At 42.7% G+C, this 23548-nt stretch overlaps 1 protein-coding gene across 1 annotated transcript in view; it reads right to left on the bottom strand.

Annotated features, from left to right (window-relative positions):
* Positions 1–6126: 6126 nt before the first annotated feature.
* LOC119358153 overlaps positions 6127–23548 on the bottom strand; it is a 172964-nt gene continuing 155542 nt past the window's right edge. Inside the window, exon 5 of the mRNA XM_037624833.1 lies at positions 6127–6443. Within this exon, the coding sequence (XP_037480730.1) occupies positions 6127–6443 (317 nt within the window). The remainder of the gene's footprint in view (positions 6444–23548) is intronic.

Genomic DNA, 23548 nt, shown 5'->3' with positions numbered 1-23548 from the left:
CAGGAAAGTGTGTCCGGCCAAATGGGATCGAGCGTGTTGGGTTATGTGGTGCACCCCTGTAGGGAAGTTAATCTATTCGAATAGCCGTGATCCTCGATAATAGGACGACTTGGAGTTGTACCTTGACCTTATGACAACTAGAACTGGATACTTAATAAAACACACCCTTCCAAGTGCCAGATACAACCCCGTGGTCGCTCTCTAACAGGGCGACGAGGAGAGGATCGCCGGGTAGGATTATGCTATGCGATGTTACTTGGTGAACTTGCCATCTACTCTCTTCTTCTGTTGCAAGATGGAGGTTACCAGAAGCGTAGTCTTCGATAGGACTAGCTATCCCCCTCTTATTCCGACATTCTGCAGTTCAGTCCACATATGGTACCCCTTTTCCATTTGATACCAATGCATACATATGTAGTGTAGCTCCTTGCTTGCGAGTACTTTGGATGAGTACTCACGGTTTCTTTTCTCCCTCTTTTTCTCCTTTCAATACTCGATTGCTTCGACCAGACATTGGAGCCCAGGAGCCAGACGCCACCGTCGATGACGACTACTACTACTCGGGAGGTGCCTACTACTACGTGCAGCCCGCTGACGACGACCAGGAGTAGTTTAGGAGGATCCCAAGCAGGAGGCCTGCGCCTCTTTCGATCTGTATCCCGGTTTGTGCTAGCCTTCTTAAGGCAAACTTGTTTAACTTATGTCTGTACTTAGATATTGTTGCTTCCGCTGACTCGTCTATGATCGAGCTCTTGTATTCGAGCCCTCGAGGCCCATGGCTTATATTATGATGCTTGTATGACTTATTTTATTTGTAGAGTTGTGTTGTGATATCTTCCTGTGAGTCCCTGATCTTGATCGTACACGTTTGCGTGTATGATTAGTGTACGGTCAAATCGGGGGCGTCACAAGTTGGTATCAGAGCCGACTACCTGTAGGAATCCCCCTTCCACACTCCTTGGCCGAAGTTGAGTCTAGACATTACAAAAACTTTTACTAACATGGCTGTGTGCCTTACGGGCCCACATCGCCATCTGGGTGGTATTATGATCTTTTATTCCTCGACCTATACTCTGGGACTCTGACATCTCTTCTATTCAGGTTAAATGAATTTACTAAAACTCTAACATTAGGTTCTCGTAAATACTTTCTCCCGGAGAGCCCCTTCAGTCCAGATGATTGCTGGCTGCACCAGAATATTTTGAAGATACTCTCCGATGTTTCCCCAAGACCCTTGTGCCCTTTGCCGTTGCACTTCCATACCACCGATAAATCCCTATGGAAAGCTACATACACTTGTCGTCCATAACTTCATTTCCAATTGTTGTTGTTATTACAAGATACCCTGAAATACTTCGGATATTCCGAGGATTCTTTGTGTTGTCTTGCGGCTCCTTTTCCTCATGAATACATGTATGAATAATTCCTCGCATTTACCGGGGATTCGTTCATCCCCAGTTGTTCAGGTGTTTCACAAAATTCTTCGAAATGCCATTCGATCTTCCGAAATCCTCAGTAGCCTATTGCTCTTGATCTTCTTTACCTGCTTGCATAATGGTTAATTCCATATGTCAAGCAATATTCGTTAAAATCCTTGTGATGAACATTCTGACCATATTGATTCAGCATGTGTGCGAATGCACGCAATCATCAGTTGATCCTTATAAATTATCTTTCCGGCTTAGATGTCTTCCCGAACATGAGCTGGTTCTCGACCATTCAAATAGTTGTCGATTGTACCCCTAAGGCTATTCAACTTATCCAACCCTAATCAGAGTGTTGCTTCTGATCCCTTGATTTGAAAATCATAATTCCATTGCATTTGAGCTTAAATTAGTCAGTTGTTTCTATGGTCTCATCTTCTTACCTTTTTCCTTCTTCTGGTTGAGTACCGATGCTCATATCAGATCCCTTGTGGACCACCAGATCCTTTGTTGGATTTTATTCGACACCGTCCTTCATATTCATTAAACATTGTGAGATTTTCTTCGGATACATAATGCCTTTGGTAAATTGTATCCTCTGCTTTGCGAACAATGCTCTACTTTCGAGCTTGTATTTTTTTACTCTGAAGTTTGTGGTATATGTTCCTAAGATGCCCTGATGGGTTGAACCTATGCCTTCCATAATCCGTGTGAACCCGAAAGATTACATGGGTCATACTTATTTTGTATTGCACCAGGTAAATTTTTCAACAGTTATTGTCATTTTCGAAATATGAGAGGTGAATGAAAGGTTATGCGTTGAACAAGTGGGAGTCGACCTTGAACCCCGTGTTCATGCCCATGGACCCGATGTATACCTTATCATGGAAGCTTCTCTTAAAATAATTATCCCCTTATTATAAGTTCATCTTGTATCTGTGGACATGGTTCCGACCATGTTTCTCCTTGATTCCATTTCTCGTGCAAGTTTGAGCACTTGTCTTCTGCAGAGCATTACCCTAGTCCAACCTCTACTTTGATCTGCCGTCGAGTATTACCCCCTGGTATCTTGAGATTATCATGGAACCGCATAACTTCTTATGAGTTCTTCATCAAGTGCTATATTCTCATTGATTCCAATTTTTCACGGGCTCTGAGTTATTAAACACTCAAAGATACCAATAACTGAGTCAAGTCCGCACCATGATTAATCAGATTTTGGTAACCTTCATTACTTACGAGTTTGAACTCGATCACGTCATCCCTAGCCTGCTTGGCTATATCCTTGTCATGCCGATTTTAGCCGTGCTACCTGGTCCTTCTTCCCAGAGCAAAAATTTCGATGGTGAGCTAATCTTACATCGATCTTCCTCGTCGTATCAATTGTCCTTGAACAACAAGCTTGATTTCAAGTTTGTTTCATACCATGGTTCTGATAACTTTCGCTTCATCATTCATTTGACTTGATGTCATCGCCGATCGGTTACAACTTCATGAAATCTCTCGACAAATGTGTCATGATCAGCATCAGCATTCTGAGCTCTTCCAAGATATCAATTGAATTCATGATGAGAAATACCATCCTTGCCCTCAATAAATTGTGTTGTCATTGACCACTTTATTGCCTTCCCTCCAACACAAACTTGTTCATCTTTTGTGATAAACCTTGAGATGCTTGCTACCCAGCATTTGTTCTTCTTTACCTTGGAATATTACCACCTTTTATGCCATGGATGTCGTGAGAATTTTACCACTTCTTAAGAATTCTTGATACAAGTGATACCTCTTGCTATCTTCGTTCATTCCTTGGTACCCGTGTTGTTTCCAACCGAAAAACCGACAAATGGATCGTGATGTGTAAAATTCAAAATTTCTAGCAACCCTGTTGCTTTGACGTTAATGGTCGATAGCTTCATTCGGAGTCTATTGCTTATTGAATCATCATTCAAACATTGATCGTGCTACCTAGTCGAGATTTTTGGGTGCACTTTTCAGCCAATGTTTAAATGTGTATGTTTTTCCTCTAGCATACATCATTATATCATTTGATCCGGCAAATGTTATCCCCTTGTTCACATAAGTGTGGAAATCCATCTTTTGATAATCTCAATGAATTGTCGCTGAGTCAATCAGCCACCTCCTCGCCTCTCCTTCATTTAATGATGAACTCTTGATTTGGAACTCGCTTCCATAGTTCAATTCCCGTGAATCTTACAATGTCATCTCGATAGTTTGTGTTGCACCTTTTCTTCTCAGGCATCCCTAGTCTAGCGTATCCTGACACCAATCGGACCTGAATCTCGGTCAGATACAATGGTTGGAACATATTCCCAAGAGTTATAACATTGGTCTTTAATCCAATAAGGCGATGTCATCCTAACACACCTGCCTGGAGGGCCTATTGTTATAGTTTCCTTTTTAGAAAGGTTAGCCATTCTTCCATGAGGAAATTGTAATACTTATTCTATAAGTTGTTACTGATGGATCCTTTGTGTATCCAAAGTCTAATCTCTACCCAGTGACCATGTCAATGCTATATCGAAGCATGTTTGTGGTACTCTGATTTTCAACAAAGAACATTTGAAGCCCATGTTAAATGTTTCCTGCTCAATTATCCAAACACCGATGTATGGGTAATGTCATGAAATTTCTCTCCCCTTACCTAAAGAGTTTTCTACATTATATCCTGTCATGGATATCATGCTTTGCTTGTCCTTGGGAAGGATATACCCCTGAAATATGTGTTTAAACACATCTTCCTTTCCATTGTTCTGGTTAATCTAATGATCACATTTTTCCTTTCCATTGGTTGGTTTAACCCTTCTTGTGATTTATATAATCTAAGCAGTAATAATTCTCTGCTTATCTAACACCTCAGTGTACAACTTTGTCAGCAAGACCCTGTTACTATTGTTGATGACATTCCGGTAGCCACCGATGGACGAGAACTTTGCCAATTGGTCCGCCTCGTTCAACGAGCAAGAAAATGGTTCTCTTCGTCCCTCGCCCTTGGTACCAATGGTTGTTGCCGACATAATCGATAGTCTATCCTTTGACATGCCTTGCTGACATGATCTTGCAAGACGTCACCCCCTTCCTACTTTTAACCCATATGATGGGCCCATAACCCACAGTTTTTCACAGGATCAAAACCTGACTCTCCTGTACACCCTGTTGTCAAAGTTATTCCTCACGCTTGACTTCATATGTAGTTCACGGGCCACCTGCCTAGTGATCTATTCTGGTAGCAGACACATTACTTGTTCTCGTTGCTCCGAACCCCTTTCACCTTCTGATTAGGCCATCGAACGATTGCTTGCCCATTGGAAACTTCTCATGGTACCTTCTTACTTTACTCTCGATATTTTCTTAAGTATCTACTCGAGAGTTACTTTCTACCACATTCCCTGAGTTATCTACCAGATAGTCAACCTTGTAAGGTCCGTTCTTCCAAAGTTACCCCTTGTCCTTTCGTAAGTATGATGAAATTTCCGAAGAAAGGATGATGACTTCATCATGATGGCCTGAACCAGTGGAATGAAGACATCAATGCAATGGATCGATCTCTTCGAGAAGGGCAATCAAGACCGAGAAGATTCATTAGAATTTCATAACCATATTTCCCCCCTCACTTCCCCTCCTAAATCCCGGGACGAGATTTCTTGTAGTGGAGGAGAATTGTAACGCCCGGATAGTTAAGCTATAGTAACTCCAGACTAATGGTGCCAGGTCATCAAGATTAACTAAGCCAAATTGCCACTTGATAAAATCAAAGCCAAATTCAAAATTTAAAATAAAGTCAAAATAATATTTCTTCAAACTGATAAGTAAAAATGTTCGATGGGTGGCAAATATTCACTAAGTAATGAATATGTTGGAACCAACCACATTTGGTTTCCCAAATTGCCCCTGGAATTCATTTAGTGGAATAACAAGATTAAATAAAAGCATTTTAATTCAACTATAAATTTGAACGTTTCCAATTGGCCTCAAACTTTTTTGTGCGACCTTATCATGTTGACTAGGAATTATGTGCAAAGTTTCATAGTGAACAAAAGGCATTTGGCAGCTGAAATAAATAGAAAACAGTAGCTAAACAAAAAAAAGAAAATAACAAAAAAGGATAAAGAGAGAACCCCCCCACCAGGCCACGGCCCAGCTGGCCTCTGGGCCAACCAGATAGGGCCCGACCGACGCCTACAACAACCTTGGGGCGACCAAACCTAGTGGTCCGTCCCCACTTCCCCCCACGATCCTCCCACGATCTCTCCCACTCCCCATTCTGGATCGAGATCGGGGCACCCGACGCCCTGGTCGCCTGACGCCCCGGGACGTCCCCGCCGGCTCGCTGTTCGCCGGCATGCCAGCGCCCGAGGAACCACTGTCTACCGCCGTCCTCGCGCCACCACCTCGCGAAGATCCTGCCATGGCCGTCGCCGCCTGGTTCTCCGCATACGTGTCCGTGCCGCGCCAAGCTGCCTCCTCGCCGGAGAGGGACGGATCCCGGAGGCCCCATCACGGATCCGACCTCCCTCGCCTTCGTCCCCCTCATCGACCGAAGCCCCCCTCCTCCGACGCCGTTGGACGTCACCGCGAACTGCGCCGTCGAGCCGCTCGGCCCCAACCTCCTTCGGCTCCACCGAGCACCCTGACGCTTCCGCTGTGAGCCTCCGGCTCTCCACGACCTTTTGCCCCCTCCTCCCTATGCTCTGTAGCACTGGTTGCCGCTAGCTCCGCCGTAGTTTCCGCCTTTGGCTCCTTGTGCTGCTGTTGCCTGTTGTTGCACCACTGCAGCCAGCGCTCGTGCACCGCGCGGCCCTGCAGCCTGCTGCTGATGCTGCTGCTGCCCGCCTCCACCCGTCGGTAGCTGCGGCGCGCCTCGCTGCTGCCCCGGTTGCCTCTCCCTGCAACACCCTATCAGGCGACTAGCGCCCGTCGCCTGGGCTCGCCCCATTGGGCGCCCGCAATCGCGCTCACGCCCGGTTTGGCCTATGTGCCCATGACAGCCGGGGCCCACCCCTAAAACGTTTTAAAAATGAATTTAATAAAATCAATAATTAATAATTAATTAATTAGTTAAGTTAATTAATTCTGTTTAACTAAAATAATTAAAATTAGTTAACCTAATCATTTAGCTAAACTAATTAAACATGTTTAGTTAGTCTTAGTTAATGACAAATGGCCCCCACCTGTCAGTTGACTAGTCAACTTTGACCGCTGACGTCACGCTGTCGTCATGATGATGCAGCAATTCTTTTTCGAAATAATTAATTAGTAATAATGCTAGTAGATGGTTAAATCTTTATAAAATAAACCGTACTCAGACATAACTGCTTTGTACATGAAAGTTGCTCAGTACGAAGAGACGAATTCAGATACGCAGTCCGTTCGTCCGCCACACATCCCTAGCATAGCAAACACGCAGCTTTCCCCCTCCAATTCATTTGTCCAAAAACGTGAAACACCGGGGATACTTTCCCGGATGTTTCCCCCCTTTCCCGGTATCACCTAGTTCTGCGTTAGGGCATACCTAGCACCGCGTATTGCCTCGTTATGTTTTGTGATGCTTTGTTTGCTCCGTATTTACTGTTTCTTCCCCCTCTTGTTCTCCGGTAGACCCCGAGACCAACGCCGGTGCTACCCAGTACGACTACGGTGTTGACGACCCCTCTCTCTTGCCAGAGCAACCAGACAAGCCCCTCCCTTGATCACCAGATATCGCCTACTCTTCTCTATACTGCTTGCATTAGAGTAGTGTAGCATGTTACTGCTTTCCGTTAATCCTATCCTGATGCATAGCCTGTCATTGTTGCTACAGCTGTTGATACCTTACCTGCAATCCTAAATGCTTAGTATAGGAAGCTAGATTATCATCAGTGGCCCTACACTCTTGTCCGTCTGCCATGCTATACTACTGGGCTGTGATCACTTCGGGAGGTGATCACGGGCATATACTATATACTTTACACTGTTACATTACCGGTGATATTGTTTGGAGATGGGGGCTGAAGGGGCAGGTGGTTCCACCCAGGTAGTGGTGGGCCTGGGTTCCCGACGGCCCCCGACTGTTACTTTGAGGCGGAGCGACAGGGCATGTTGAGACCACCTAGGAGAGAGGTGGGCCTGGCCATGGTCGGCGTTCGCGGTTATTTCAAGATAACACGTTTAACGAGATCTTGGTATTTGATCTGAGTCTGGCCACTGGCCTATACGCACTAACCATCTACGCGGGGACAGTTATGGGCACTCGACGTCGTGGTATCAGCCGAAGCCTTCATGACGTCAGCGACTGAGCGGCGCGCGCCGGATTGGACTGGAACGCCTGCTAGGCTAGGTCTGCTTCCGGCCGCCCTCACAACGTGCAGGTGTGCAATGGGCGATGGGCCCAGACCCCTGCGCCATAGGATTTAGACCGGCGTGCTGACCTCTCTGTTGTGCCTAGGTAGGGTTGTGACATGTTGATCTTCCGAGGCCGGGCATGACCCAGGAAAGTGTGTCCGGCCAAATGGGATCGAGTGTGTTGGGTTATGTGGTGCACCCCTGCAGGGAAGTTAATCTATTCAAATAGCCGTGATCCTCGATAATAGGACGACTTGGAGTTGTACCTTGACCTTATGACAACTATAACTGGATACTTAATAAAACACACCCTTCCAAGTGCCAGATACAACACGGTGGCCGCTCTCTAACAGGGCGACGAGGAGAGGATCGCCGGGTAGGATTATGCTATGCGATGTTACTTGTTGAACTTGCCATCTACTCTCTTCTTCTGCTGCAAGATGGAGGTTACTAGAAGCGTAGTCTTCGATAGGACTAGCTATCCCCCTCTCATTCCGGCATTCTGCAGTTCAGTCCACATATGATACCCTTATTCCATTTGATACCAATCCATACATATGTAGTGTAGCTCCTTGCTTGCGAGTACTTTGGATGAGTACTCACGGTTGCTTTGCTCCCTCTTTTCCCCCTTTCTATACTCGATTGCTGCGACCAGACGTTGGAGCCCAGGAGCCAGATGCCACCGTCGACGACGACTACTACTACTACTCGTGAGGTGCCTACTACTACGTGCAGCCCGCTGACGACGACCAGGAGTAGTTTAGGAGGATCCCAGGCAGGAGGCCTGTGCCTCTTTCGATCTGTATCCTAGTTTGTGCTAGCCTTCTTAAGGCAAACTTGTTTAACTTATGTCTGTACTCAGATATTGTTGCTTCCGCTGACTCGTCTATGATCGAGCTCTTGTATTCGAGCCCTCGAGGCCCCTGGCTTGTATTATGATGCTTGTATGACTTATTTTATTTGTAGAGTTGTGTTGTGATATCTTGCCGCGAGTCCCTGATCTTGATCGTACACGTTTGCGTGTATAATTAGTGTACGGTCAAATCAGGGGCGTCACACTAGGGTGGGGGGCGCGCCCCTACCTCATGGGCCCCTCGGTGCTCCTCCAACGTACTCCTTCCTCCTATATATACCTACGTACCCCCAAACGATCAGAACAGGAGCCAAAAACCTAATTCCACCGTCGCAACTTTCTGTATCCACAAGATCCCATCTTGGGGCCTGTTCCGGAGCTCCGCCGGAAGAGGGCCGTCATCACGGAGGGCTTCTACATCATCCTAGCCCCTCCGATGAAGTGTGAGTAGTTTACCTCAGACCTTCGGGTCCATATTTAGTAGCTAGATGGCTTCTTCTCTCTCTTTGAATCTCAATACAAAGTTCTCCCCCTCTTGTGGAGATCTATTTGATGTAATCTTCTTTTTGCGGTGTGTTTGTTGAGATCGATGAATTGTGGGTTTATGATCAAGTCTATCTATGAATAATATTTGAATCTTGTCTGAATTCTTTTTTGTATGATTGGTTATCTTTGCAAGTCTCTTCGAATTATCCGTTTGGTTTGGCCAACTAGATTGGTAGTTCTTGCCATGGGAGAAGTGCTTAGCTTTGGGTTCGATCTTGCGGCGTCCTTTCCCAGTGACAGATGGGGCAGCAAGGCACGTATTGCATCGTTGCCATCGAGGATAACAAAATGGGGTTCATTTCATATTGCATGAATTGATCTCTCTACATCACGTCATCTTGCTTAAGGCGTTACTCTGTTTTTAACTTAATACTCTAGATGCATGCTGGATAGCGGTCGATGAGTGGATTAATAGTAGTAGATGCAGAATCGTTTCGGTCTACTTGTCACGGACGTGATTGCTATATACATGATCATACCTAGCTATTCTCATAACTATGCTCAATTCTGTCAATTGCTCAACAGTAATTTGTTTACCCACCGTAGAATACTTATGCTCTTGAGAGAAGCCACTAGTGAAGCCTATGGCCCCCGGGTCTATTCTCATCATATCAATCTCCATCACTTTAATCTTGCTTTGCCTTTTACTTTGCTTTTACTTTTTACTTTGCATCTTTATACCAAAAATACCAAAAATATTATATCTATCAGATCTCACTCTCGTAAGTGACCGTGAAGGGATTGACAACCCCTAATCGCGTTGGTTGCGAGTAGCTATCGCTTTGTGCAGGTACGAGGGACTTGAGCGTGGCCTCCTACTAGATTGATACCTTGGTTCTCAAAAACTGAGGGAAATACTTACGCTACTCTGCTGCATCATCCCTTCCTCTTCGGGGAAAACCAACGCAAGCTCAAGACGTAGCAAGAAGGATTTCTGGCGCCGTTGCCGGGGAGTCTACGCAAAAAGTCAACATACCAAGTACCCATCACAATCCCTATCTCTCGCATTACATTATTTGCCATTTGCCTCTCGTTTTCCTCTCCCCCCAATTCACCCTTGCCGTTTTATTCGCCCTCCCTCTCTCTATCCTCCCTCTCTATTTGCCTCTTTTGCCCGCTTGCTTTTTGTTTGCTCGTGTGTTAGATTGCTTGTTTGTCGCGATGGCTCAAGATACTACCAAATTGTGTGACTTCACCAATACCAATAATAATGATTTCCTTAGCACTCCGATTGCTCCTCTTACTGATGCTGAATCTTGTGGAATTAGTACTGCTTTGTTGAATCTTGTTATGAAAGATCAATTCGCCGACCTTCCTAGAGAAGATGCCGCTACTCATCTGAATAGCTTCGTTGATTTATGTGATATGCAAAAGAAAAAAGATGTCGATAATGATGTCGTTAGATTGAAGCTATTTCCTTGTTTGCTTAGAGATCGTGCTAAAGCTTGGTTTTCGTCTTTGCCTAAGAATAGTATTGATTCATGGAACAAGTGCAAAGATGCTTTTATCTCTAAGTATTTTCCTCCCGCTAAGATCATCTCTCTTAGAAACGATATTATGAATTTTAAGCAACTTGATCATGAACATGTTGCACAAGCTTGGGAGAGAATGAAATTAATGATACGTAATTTCCCTACTCATGGTTTGAATTTTTGGATGATCATACAAATTTTTTATGCCGGATTGAATTTTGCTTGTAGAAATCTTTTAGATTCGTCCGCGGTTAATTATTCTCAATGGCATACTGAAAGATCTTCTAATAAAAAAGTGCATGCGATAGAAGAAATCAATGTTTTGAGTGGAAAGATGGATGAACTTATGAAATTATTTGCTACTAAGAGTGTTTCTTCTGATTCTAATGATATGCCTTTGTCTACCTTGATTGAGAATAACAATGAATCTATGGATGTGAATTTTGTTGGTAGGAATAATTTTGGTAACAACACTTATAGAGGGAATTTTAATCCTAGGCCATATCCTAGTAATCCTTCTAATAATTATGGGAATTCCTACAACAACTCTTATGGAAATTATAATAAGATGCCCTCTGAATTTGAGAATAGTGTTAAAGAGTTTATGAATTCACAAAAGAATTTTAATACTTTGCTTGAAGAAAAATTGCTTAAAGTTGATGATTTGGTTAGAAACGTTGATAGAATTTCTCTTGAGGTTGATTATTTAAAGCTTAGATCTATTCCTCCTAAGCATGATATCAATGAGTCTCTCAAAGCCATGAGAATTTCCATTGATGAGTGCAAGGAAAGAACCGCTAGGATGCGTGCTTCCAAAGATGCCTTTATTAAAGCGTGTTCTTCCAATTCCTATGAAAATCAAGATGAAGATCTAAAAGTTATTGATGTGTCCCCTATTAAATCTTTGTTTTGCAATATGAATCTTGATGAAACTGAATATGATCTTCCTTTACCTAGAAGGCGCTCTAAAAATTTGGAGTATTTAGATCTTAATGATGAAATTGATGAAAGTGGGATTGAAGAAATAAAAATCTAGATATTGCTAAACCCACTATATTGGATTTCAAGGAATTTAATTATGAAAGTTGCTCTTTAATTGATTGTATTTCCTTGTTGCAATCCGTGCTAAATTCTCCACATGCTTATAGTCAAAATAAAGCCTTCACCGAACATATTGTTGATGCCTTGATGCAATCTTATGAAGAAAAACTTGAGTTCAAAGTTTCTATCCCTAGAAAACTCTATGATGAGTGGGAACCAACTATTAAAATTAAAATTAAATATCATGAGTTTTATTCTTTGTGTGATTTGGGTGCTAGTGTCTCTACTATTCCCAAGACTTTGTGTGATTTACTAGATTTCCGTAATTTTGATGATTGCTCTCTAAACTTGCATCTTGCGGATTACACTATTAAGAAACCTATGGGAAGGATTAATGATGTTATTATTGTTGCAAATAGGAATTATGTGCCCGTAGATTTCACTGTTCTTGATATAGATTGCAATCCTTCTTGCCCTATTATTCTTGGTAGACCTTTCCTTAGAACGGTTGGTGCGATTATTGATATGAAGGAAGGGAATATTAGATTTCAATTTCCATTAAAAAAGGGCATGGAACACTTTTCAAGAAAGAAAATAAAATTGCCATATGAAACTATCATGAGAGCCACTTATGGATTGCCTACCAAAGATGGCAATACCTAGATCTATCCTCGCTTTTATGCCTAGCTAGGGGCGTTAAACGATAGCGCTTGTTGGGAGGCAACCCAATTTTATTTTTTATTCCTTGCTTTTGCTCCTGCTTAGTAATAAATAAATTATTTAGCCTCTGTTTTGGTTGTGTTTTTTGTGTTTAATTAGTGTTTGTGCCAAGTAGAACCGTTGGGAAGACTTGGGGAAAGTCTTGTTGAACTTGCTGTAAAAAACAGAAACTTTAACGCTCATGAGAACTGCTTTCATTTTTATTTGAAGAGTGCTATTTAGTTAATTCTTTTTGAAGATGATTAATAGATAAATTCGTCACGTCCAGAAATTTATTTTAGAATTTGTGGGGTTCCAGATCTTGCGCTAGCTACAGATTACTACAGATTGTTCTGTTTTTGACAGATTCTGTTTTTCGTGTGTTGTTTGCTTATTTTGATGAATCTATGGCTAGTAAAATAGTTTATAATCCATAGAGAAGTTGGAATACAGTAGGTTTAACACCAATATAAATAAATAATGAGTTCATTACAGTACCTTGAAGTGGTCTTTTGTTTTCTTTCGCTAACGGAGCTCACGAGTTTTCTATTTTGAGTTTTGTGTTGTGAAGTTTTCAAGTTTTGGGTGAATTCTTTTGATGGATCATGGAACAAGGAGTGGCAATAGCCTAAGCTTGGGGATGCCCATGGCACCCCCAAGATAATCCAAGGACACCAAAAAGTCAAAGCTTGGGGATGCCCCTGAAGGCATCCCCTCTTTTGTCCACTTCCATCAGTAATTTACTTGGAGCTATATTTTTATTCACCAACATGATATGTGTTTTGCTTGGAGCGTCTTGTATTATTTGTGTCTGTGTGTCTTAGTATGCCACAATCATCCTTTCTGTACACACCATTTGAGAGAGCCATACATGAATTAAAATTTGTTAGAATATTCTATGTGCTTCACTTATATCTTTTGAGCTAAGTAGTTTTGCTCTATGTACTTCACTTATATCTTTTGAGCTATGTAGTTTTGCTCTATGTGCTTCACTTATATCTTTTGAGCGTTATAATTTTGCTCTATGTGCTTCACTCAGATCTTTTAGAACACGGTGGTGGATTTGTTTTAAAGAAACTATTGATCTCTCATGCTTCACTTAAATTATTTTGAGAGTCTCTTAATAGCATGGTAATTTGCTTAATAATAATATGCTTCGTATTCAAGATTTGTGAAACTTTCTTTTGAGTGTGTTGAATACTAAGAAAAGATTGAAGCATGATAATTGTTTTGAGATATGGAGGTGATAATATTAAAAGTCATGCTAGTTGAGTAGTTGTGAATTTAAAGAATACTTGTGTTAAAGTTTGTGATTCCCGTAGCATGCACGTATAGTGAACCGTTATGTGATGAAGTCGAAGCATGATTTATTTATTGATTGTCTTCCTTATGAGTGGCGGTCGGGGACGAGCGATGGTCTTTTCCTACCAATCTATCCCCCTAGGAGCATGCGCGTAATACTTTGCTTTGATAACTTCTAGATTTTTGCAATAAGTATATGAGTTCTTTATGACTAATGTTGAGTCCATGGATCATACGCACTCTCACCCTTCCACCTTTGCTAGCCTCTCTAATACCGCGCACCTTTCGCCGGTATCATACACCTACCATATACCTTCCTCTAAACAGCCACCATACCTACCTATTATGGCATTTCCATAGCCATTCCGAGATATATTGCCATGCAACTTTCCACCATCTAGTTCATCATGACACATTCATCATTGTCATATTGCATATCCCGGTACACCGCCAGAGGCATTCATATAGAGTCATATTTTGTTCTAAGTATTGAGTTGTAAGAAAAATAAAAGTGTAATGATCATCATTATTAGAGCATTGTCCCAGTGAGGAAAGAATGATGGAGACTATGATTCCCCCATAAGTCGGGATGAGACTCCGGACGAAAAATAAAATAAATAAAAAAGAGGCCAAAGTAGCCCAAATAAAAAGAGGCCATAAAAAAGAAGAGAAAAGGCCCAAATAAAAAAATGATGAGAGAAAAAGAGAGAAGGGACAATGTTACTATCCTTTTACCACACTTGTGCTTCAAAGTAGCACCATGATCTTCATAGTAGAGAGTCTCTCATGTTATCACTTTCATATACTAGTGGGAATTTTTCATTATAGAACTTGGCTTGTATATTCCAATGATGGGCTTCCTCAAATTTCCCTGGGTCTTCATGAGCAAGAAAGTTGGATGCACACCCACTTAGTTTCTTTTTGAGCTTTCATATACTTATAGCTCTAGTGCATCCGTTGCATGGCAATCCCTACTCACTCACATTGATCTCTATTGATGGGCATCTCCATAGCCCGTTGATACACCTAGTTGATGTGAGACTATCTTCTCCTTTTTGTCTTCTCCACAACCACCATTCTATTCCATCTATAGTGCTATATCCATGGCTCACGCTCATGTATTGCGTGAAGATTGAAAAAGTTTTGAAAAAGTTAGAGTATGAAACAATTGCTTGGCTTGTCACCGGGGTTGATTTAAATACTTTGTGTGGTGAAGATAGAGCATAGCCAGACTATATGATTTTGTAGGGATAACTTTCTTTGGCCATGTTATTTTGAGAAGACATAATTGCTTTGTTAGTATGCTTGAAGTATTATTATTTTTATGTCAATATGAACTTTTGTCTTGAATCTTTCGAATCTGAATATTCATATCACAATTAAGAAGATTTGCATTGAAATTATGCCAAGTAGCACTCCGCATAAAAATTCTCTTTTTATCATTTACCTACTCGAGGACGAGCAGGAATTAAGCTTGGGGATGCCTGATACATCTCCAACGTATCTATAATTTTTGATTGCTCCATGCTATATTATCTCTGTTTTGGACAATATTGGGCTTTATTTTCCACTTTTATATTATTTTTGGGACTAACCTATTAACCGGAGGCCCAACCCAGAATTGTTGTTTTTTGCCTATTTCAGTGTTTCGAAGAAACGGAATATCAAACGGAGTCCAAACGGAATAAAACCTTCGGGAACGTGATTTTCTCACCGAACATGATCCAGGAGACTTCGACCCTGCTCCAAGGAACAAAAGAGGCAGTCACGAGGGTGGGGGGGGGGGCGCCCCCCTAGGGCGCGCCCCTGCCTCGTGGGCCCCTCGGTGCTCCTCCGGCGTACTCCTTCCTCCTATATATACCTACGTACCCCCAAACGATCAGAACAGGAGCCAAAAACCTAATTCCACCGCCGCAACTTTTTGTATCCACGAGATCCCATCTTGGGGCCTGTTCTGGAGCTCCGCCGGAAGAGGGCCGTCATCACGGAGGGCTTCTACATCATCCTAGCCCCTCCGATGAAGTGTGAGTAGTCTACCTCAGACCTTCGGGTCCATAGTTAGTAGCTAGATGGCTTCTTCTCTCTCTTTGAATCTCAATACAAAGTTCTCCCCCTCTCTTGTGGAGATCTATTCGATGTAATCTTCTTTTTGTGGTGTGTTTGTTGAGATCGATGAATTGTGGGTTTATGATCAAGTCTATCTATGAATAATATTTGAATCTTCTCTGAATTCTTTTATGTATGATTGGTTATCTTTGCATGTCTCTTCAAATTATCCGTTTGGTTTGGCCAACTAGATTGGTAGTTCTTGCCATGGGAGAAGTGCTTAGCTTTGGGTTCGATCTTGCGGTGTCCTTTCCCAGTGACAGAAGGGGCAGCAAGGCACGTATTGCATCGTTGCCATCAAGGATAACAAGATGGGGATTATTTCGTATTGCATGAATTTATCTCTCTACATCATGTCATCTTGCTTAAGGTGTTACTCTGTTTTTAACTTAGTACTCCAGATGCATGCTGGATAGCGGTCGATGAGTGGAGTAATAGTAGTAGATGCAGAATCGTTTCGGTCTACTTGTCACAGACGTGATGCCTATATACATGATCATGCCTAGATATTCTCATAACTATGCTCAATTCTGTCAATTGCTCAACAGTAATTTGTTTACCCACCGTAGAATACTTATGCTCTTGAGAGAAGCCACTAGTGAAGCCTATGGCCCCAGGGTCTATTCTCATCATATCAATCTCCATCACTTTAATCTTGCTTTGCCTTTTACTTTGCTTTTACTTTTTACTTTGCATCTTTATACCAAAAATACCAAAATTTTTATATCTATTAGATCTCACTCTCGTAAGTGACCGTGAAGGGATTGACAACCCCAAATCGCGTTGGTTGCGAGTAGCTATCGCTTTGTGCAGGTACGAGGGACTTGAGCGTGGCCTCCTACTGGATTGATACCTTGGTTCTCAAAAACTGAGGGAAATACTTACGCTACTCTGCTGCATCATCCCTTCCTCTTTGGGGAAAACCAACGCAAGCTCAAGACGTAGCAAGGCAGTCTTGCCCTGTGACATAATTCATGACTCACCTTGTGTGCGCATGTATGAAGAAAGAGAAGTCGAGCTCGATCGGCAGGACGGTCTGGACACCCTGGAGGAGGAGCGCGACGTAGCCAAAGCCCGTTCCGCATTTTATCAGCAACTGGCTCACAGATACCAAAGCAGAGATGTACGGGCCAAAACTTATAACGTTGGCGAACTAGTTCTACGCCTGCCGGATAAGAAAAAGAACAAGCTCGAGCCCAAATGGGAAGGTCCCTTTATTATTGACCAAGTTCTGACCGGTGGAGCGTACCGACTCCGAGATGCATCGACTAGTCGACTCGAGCCGAACCCATGGAACGCGGCCAGGCGCCGAAGATTCTACGCTCAGCGCCGGACTCTATGTTCGTCCCCTCCCTCTGTCCATTTTTTGCATATACATGTAGTGACCAGACCTCAAACGGTCCAATCTCTGTGCTCAGGTGTCATCCCTGGATCAGTAATGCTGACACCACACAGTACTTGAAGGATTTATAACAAAGTAGCAATCACACATTTATTACATCGAGTGTCTGAAAAGAGAACTTATTACAATAAATATGGCTTAAGGCCATCTAATAACGATAACAACGGAAGGCTTCGAAGATAAGTGAGTCCATCAACTCCAACAGCATCACTGAGTATAGAACCACGACCTAAAAACACCTTAATCATCGTCTGAAAAGTCTGCAACATGAACGTTGCAGCCCGAAACGGGTTAGCACATGGAATATGCTGGCAATGTAACACATAGATAGCAATGAAAGAAATAGGCTATACTATATGCATATTTGGCTGGTGGAAAGCTCTATGGTTACATTTTTGCGTAAAGCCAATTTTCCCTACTGCAAAGGAATAAATTTTATTTAACTATCATGATAGTTGTTAAACATTGAGAATGGTTGACGGCATTCTCAATCCCAATTAAGCATCATCATTAAAAGAAAACCCAACAAAATTAATTTAGAGTAACATGATGAGATTCACATGATAATCCAGGTACTAGATACTCAAGATGTCCATAACCGGGGATACGGCTAACCATGATTAGTTTATACACTCTACAGAGGTTTGCACACTTTTCCCCACAAGACTCAATCTCCTCCCTTGGGATTCTCGCACTACATGGTGTTTGAGAAACGGATGACCGAGACATAGTCTTTCAGAAGCGCTAGCACCTTATGATCGAGTAGACCATTACACCTACATTCCCCTACATCTGCTAGTCTACCACTGTAAGAGTTCACACGACTTAGTCGACTATGCTAGAGCCCATAGTAGCTTGTGGCTGCACACAGATGTTTCTAGCATAAATAATGTCATGATCCCTTTGAGCCAGGGTGGCGGTCCAAAAGAAAAATAGGCAATCACTGGAATACCCAAGTGCCTCAATCCACCCAGATGTGTATTTAAGTTGCCACCTTAGATAAACCATTAATTTAACAATCTCACATCTGTCATGGCTGCACTCACCCAATCCACGTCTACTAGCATAGCATGGCATAATAAGCAAACGTAGAAGTAACTCCCAAAGGTTTGATAAAAGAACAGGTAATAGGTACTACCTCAACTACTTCCCAGAACCCACAATTTAATTAGATCCTAATCATGCAAGGTGTGAGGATTGATCTAATGCAATGAAAACTGGGTAGTAGGAGGTATGATTAAAGTGTTACTTGCCTTGCTGATGATCCGCAAAACCTAGCGATTCGCAGTAGCAAGCGGCGCACTCCGGGTACTCTATCGCAAACAAATAAGCATACAATAAGTACTCAACTAATGCACATGTAAAACTCGAATAAGAGATCTAACCAGAAAGTTCAACTTAAGAACTCCGGTTGGCAAAAAGAATCAAATCGAACGAAGCAACGAAAGACAAACGGCAAAAGAAACAGGCTTCGTTTACTATTCTGGATCTAGGGCAATTTTTACAGTGGCAAAAACTTGTTTGAGTTGGTTAAACGGAATGAGGGTTTCGAGACGAAACTCCAGGCGCTTGAATCGCCTGATTCCGATAAACATCGAAAAGTTATACTAGAACAAAAATTGGATCAGGAATCGCGATCAGAAAAATCGCGGATTTAATCCGAGAAAAAGAAAAACGACAAACAGATTAACGAACGAACGTTTGTTATCTGGATCTAAATGATGAACGCGTTCATTAAAACGAACGAACGAGTGAACACTCGCTAATTAACTAAACCAAAAATCGATCTAACGGAAAAAACAGATCTAAGTTTTTTTAAAAACCGATCAGTTTTCTTCACGAAAACCGAGGCAACGTCGTCTACCTCAGCGGCTCCGGCGAACAGCGGCGGCGCGGCTCCGGCGATCGTCGGCGGCGGCGATGGGGCGGCGTGGGTGGCGGCGGGTGGCGCTGCGAGGCTGCGGCGGCTAGGGTTAGGGTTTGGGGCGAGTGGCAGTTGGGCTGTCCCGGGCCTTGGGTGGCGCCGTAAAAAGGCCTAGGCCGTGGAGTCCTGGCCGGATACGGCCTGTAGGTCGGTTCGTATTTTTTAAAATAGTTACACTCAGAAAAAATAAAAGAAATACTAAACGGACTCCAAAAATCCTGAAATAAATTTTCCCTGGCTTCTAAAATCAAGCCGCACAGGATGAACATTTATTTGGGCCTAAATGCAATTTTGAAAACGCGCATTTTTCCTAAATTCAAATAAAATAGCAAATAAAACCAAAATAAAAATATTATTTGATTTTTTTATTAAATCCTCAATATTTCTTTATTTTGGGAAAGTCATTTTATTCCCTCTCTCATATTTTTGTATTAGAAATTATTGAAGATAAAATAAATAAAATCAAATGATCCTATTTTCAAAATTTGAGAAAACTCAAATATGAAAATAAGGAAATCCCCAACTCTCTCCGAGGGTCCTTGAGTTGCGTAGAATTTTCTAGGATCAACCAAAATGCAATAAAATATGATATGCAATGATGATCTAGTGTATAACATTCCAAATTGAAAATTTTGGATGTTACAAACCTACCCCCCTTAAGATGAATCTCACCCTCAAGATTCGTGTTGGCTAGAAAATAGGTGAGGATGGTCCTTCAGCAAATCTTCCTCTCGTTCCCAGGTGGCTTCATCCTCCGTGTGGTGGCTCCACTGAACTTTGCAAAACTAGATAACCTTGCTGCGGGTGACTCGACTGGCATACTCAAGAATCTTGACTGGTTTCTCCTCATAAGTCAAATCACTGTCCAATTGAATCGCTTCCAGCGGCACTGTATCTCTCAGTGGTATATCAGCCATCTCCGCGTGGCACTTCTTCAACTGGAAACGTGGAACACGTCGTAAACTCGTGACAATCCTTTGGGCAATTCCAACTTGTAGGGTACTTCTTCCATATGCTCCAAAACTTTGTATGGTCCTACAAAACGTGGCGCTAACTTTCCCTTAACCCCAAAGTGCTAAACTCCTCGAAGTGGAGATACTCGAAGATAAACTCGGTCTCCGACTTCATAAACCGTCTCCTTGCGTTTTGAATCTGCGTAGCTCTTCTTCCTGGACTGGGCTACTTTGAGCCCATCGCGAATCAATTTCACTTTCTGTTCAGACTCCTTAATTAGATCCGGTCCAAACAACTGGCGGTCTCCAACTTCATCCCACGACAATGGGGTCCTGCACCTCCTTCCGTACAAGGCTTCAAAAGGGGCCATCTTCAAACTGGATTGATAACTGTTGTTATAAGAGAACTCTGCATATGGCAAATTCTCGTCCCAACTAGATCCGTAATCTAGCGCACAAGCTCTCAGCATATCCTCCAAAATCTGATTGACTCTCTCGGTCTGTCCATCTGTGTGCGGATGGAAAGCTGTACTGAACTCCAGCCTGGTACCCAAAGTTTCATGCAACTGATTCCAGAACTTTGAGGTAAATTGGGTTCCTCTATCTGATACAATGCTCCTTGGAACTCCGTGCAGACATACGATCCTAGTCATGTATATCTTTGCCAACTTGGCACTAGTATAGGTAGTCTTCACTGGAATGAAATGAGCTACCTTTGTCAAACGATCGACTACAACCCTAATCAAGTCATAGCCTGAACGAGTTCTGGGTAAACCCGTAATAAAATCCGTGCCTAACTTATCCCACTTCCATTCGGGTATCGGCAATGGCTGTAGCAATCCTGCTGGCTTCTGGTGCTCTGCCTTTACTCTTTGACATACATCACAAACTGCTACATACTCTGCAAAATCCTTCTTCATTCCGGTCCACCAGAAAGTATCCTTCAAACCCAAATACATCTTGGTATTTCCTGGGTGAATCGAATATGGTGAATCATGGGCTTCCTGCAGAATTAACTTCCTGATCTCCGGGTCATTGGGCACATAAACACGGTCTTCAAACTATAGGGTATCGTGCTCATCCTCACGAAATCCTTTAGCTTTTCCCTTGCTCATTTTCTCCTTAATAGAAGCGATCTCTTTGTCAGTCCTTTGAGCTTCTCTGATCTTATCCATCAAAGTAGACTGAATCTCCAATGCTGCTACATAGCCTCTTGGGACTATCTCCAAACATAACTCATGAAGGTTTTCGGCTAACTCGCTTGGTAAATCTCCCGTCATTAAGGTGTTGACATGACTTTTACGGCTCAATGCGTCAGCTACTACGTTAGTCTTTCCAGGGTGATAATGCAATCTCATGTCATAATCCTTGATGAGCTCCAACCATCTCCTTTGCCTGATATTCAACTCCTTCTGCGTGAAAATGTACTTCAAACTCTTGTGATCCGTGTATACCTCACAATGGTTTCCAATGAGAAAGTGTCTCCAGGTTTTCAATGCATGCACTACGGCTGCTAACTCCAAATCATGCGTAGCATAATTCAACTCATGAGGCTTAAGCTGTCGTGAGGCATATGAAACAACTCTTCCTTCTTGCATAAGCACTGCTCCAAGTCCTCAACGTGAAGCGTCACAATACACCTCATAATCCTTGGTCTGATCTGGCAAAATCAACACGGGTGATGTAACCAAATGTTTCTTCAACTCCTGGAAACTGGCCTCACATTCCTCAGTCCATATATACTTTGTATCCTTCTTCAACAACTCCGTCATAGGCTTCGCAATGTTCGAGAAATTTTCAATAAATCTCCGGTAGAATCCCGCAAGTCCGAGAAAATTCCGGATCTCTCTGACTGTTGTTGGCGCTTCCCAATTTGTCACAGTGTCAACCTTGGTGGGATCTACTGCTATACCTTCTCCGGATATAACGTGTCCGAGAAATCCAACTTCCTTCAACCAAAACTCACATTTGCTAAACTTGGCATATAACTGATGTTCTCTGAGCTTACCAAGTACCAAATGCAAATGCTCCTTATGCTCCTCTTCATTCTTCGAGTATACCAGGATATCATCGATGAACACTACGACGAACTTATCCAAAAACTCCATAAACACCTTGTTCATCATGTTCATAAAATATGCAGGTGCATTAGTCAGACCAAATGACATAATGGTATACTCGTACAACCCATACCTGGTGGTAAAAGCTGTCTTAGGTATATCCTGTTCTCGAATCTTCAACTGATGGTATCCTGATCGCAGGTCGATCTTGGAAAATACCTTAGCTCCTTGCAATCGATCAAATAGATCATTGATCATCGATAGTGGGTACTTGTTCTTGATGGTTACTTCATTCAATCCTCGATAATCAACAACCATCCTTAACGATCCATCCTTCTTCTCCACTAGAAGTACTGGTGATCCCCAAGGCGAAGAACTTGGGCGAATATAACCTTTATCCAGTAACTCCTTAATTTGCTTCTTAATCTCCACCAAGTCCTTTGCGGGCATCCTATATGGTATCTTAGATATTGGCCCTGTGCCTGGAAAAAGCTCAACCAAAACTCAATATCTCTATCCGGTGGCATGCCTGGCAACTCTTCTGGAAATACATCAAGGAAATCCTTCACCACTGGTACTTCCTCCTGCACAACTCCTGTTAAACAATTTACTTGAGTGCTCTTCGGCACATGCCGGGATACATACTTGATCCTTCTCCCTTCTGGGGTGGTAAGCAAAATTGACTTACTCGCGCAATCCATGTTTCCTCCATACATCGACAGCCAATCCATACCCATAATTACATCCAAACCTTGTGATTCCAAAATGATCAAATCCGAGGAAAACACATGCCTACCTATACTCAATGGCACTTAAAAACATCCCTTACTAGCCATATACTCCGCTCCTGGTGAGCTTACTAGCATAGGTGTTCTAAGAACTTTGGTGGGCAGGTTGTACCTATCCACGAATTCCCTTGATATGTATGAATGCGATGCACTAGTATAAAAAAGAACGAGTGCAGTAAATGACTTAACCAAAAACTTATCGATTACTGCATCCGGCTACTCTTCAACCTCCTCCACGTTAACGTGGTTCACCTGTCCCCTATTGAAAGGGTTCGGCTTCTTCCCAGAGCTTCCATTGCCATTTCCATTCTGGGATTCAGGACATTCATTGGCATAATGTCCGGTCTTCTGGCACTTAAAGAAGGTGTCTTGGCTTAGGTCTCTCTTGGCTGGGGTTGATGGGTTTGTGCGGTTCTGGCCGTTGCTTCCTCCATTCCCATTACCATTCTTGGTGCCATTGTGATTGTGCGAGCTACCTCCTCCATGGGTATGCTGAAAATGTCCTCCCGGCCTAGGGGTAAAACGTGGCTTCTGCTGAGCTCCTGAATTGTACTTCCCTTGTCCATACTTCCTGTTGCGATTCTCAATCTGCTGCTGCTTCCCTTCAATCACGAGAGCACGATCTACCAACTCTTGGTA

This window comes from Triticum dicoccoides, chromosome 2A, assembly GCF_002162155.2.
Source record: "Triticum dicoccoides isolate Atlit2015 ecotype Zavitan chromosome 2A, WEW_v2.0, whole genome shotgun sequence".
In the NCBI taxonomy this organism is placed as follows: domain Eukaryota; kingdom Viridiplantae; phylum Streptophyta; class Magnoliopsida; order Poales; family Poaceae; genus Triticum; species Triticum dicoccoides.
The sequence above is the reverse complement of the archived record's forward strand: the minus strand, read 5'-3'. Positions and strand labels throughout refer to the sequence as shown.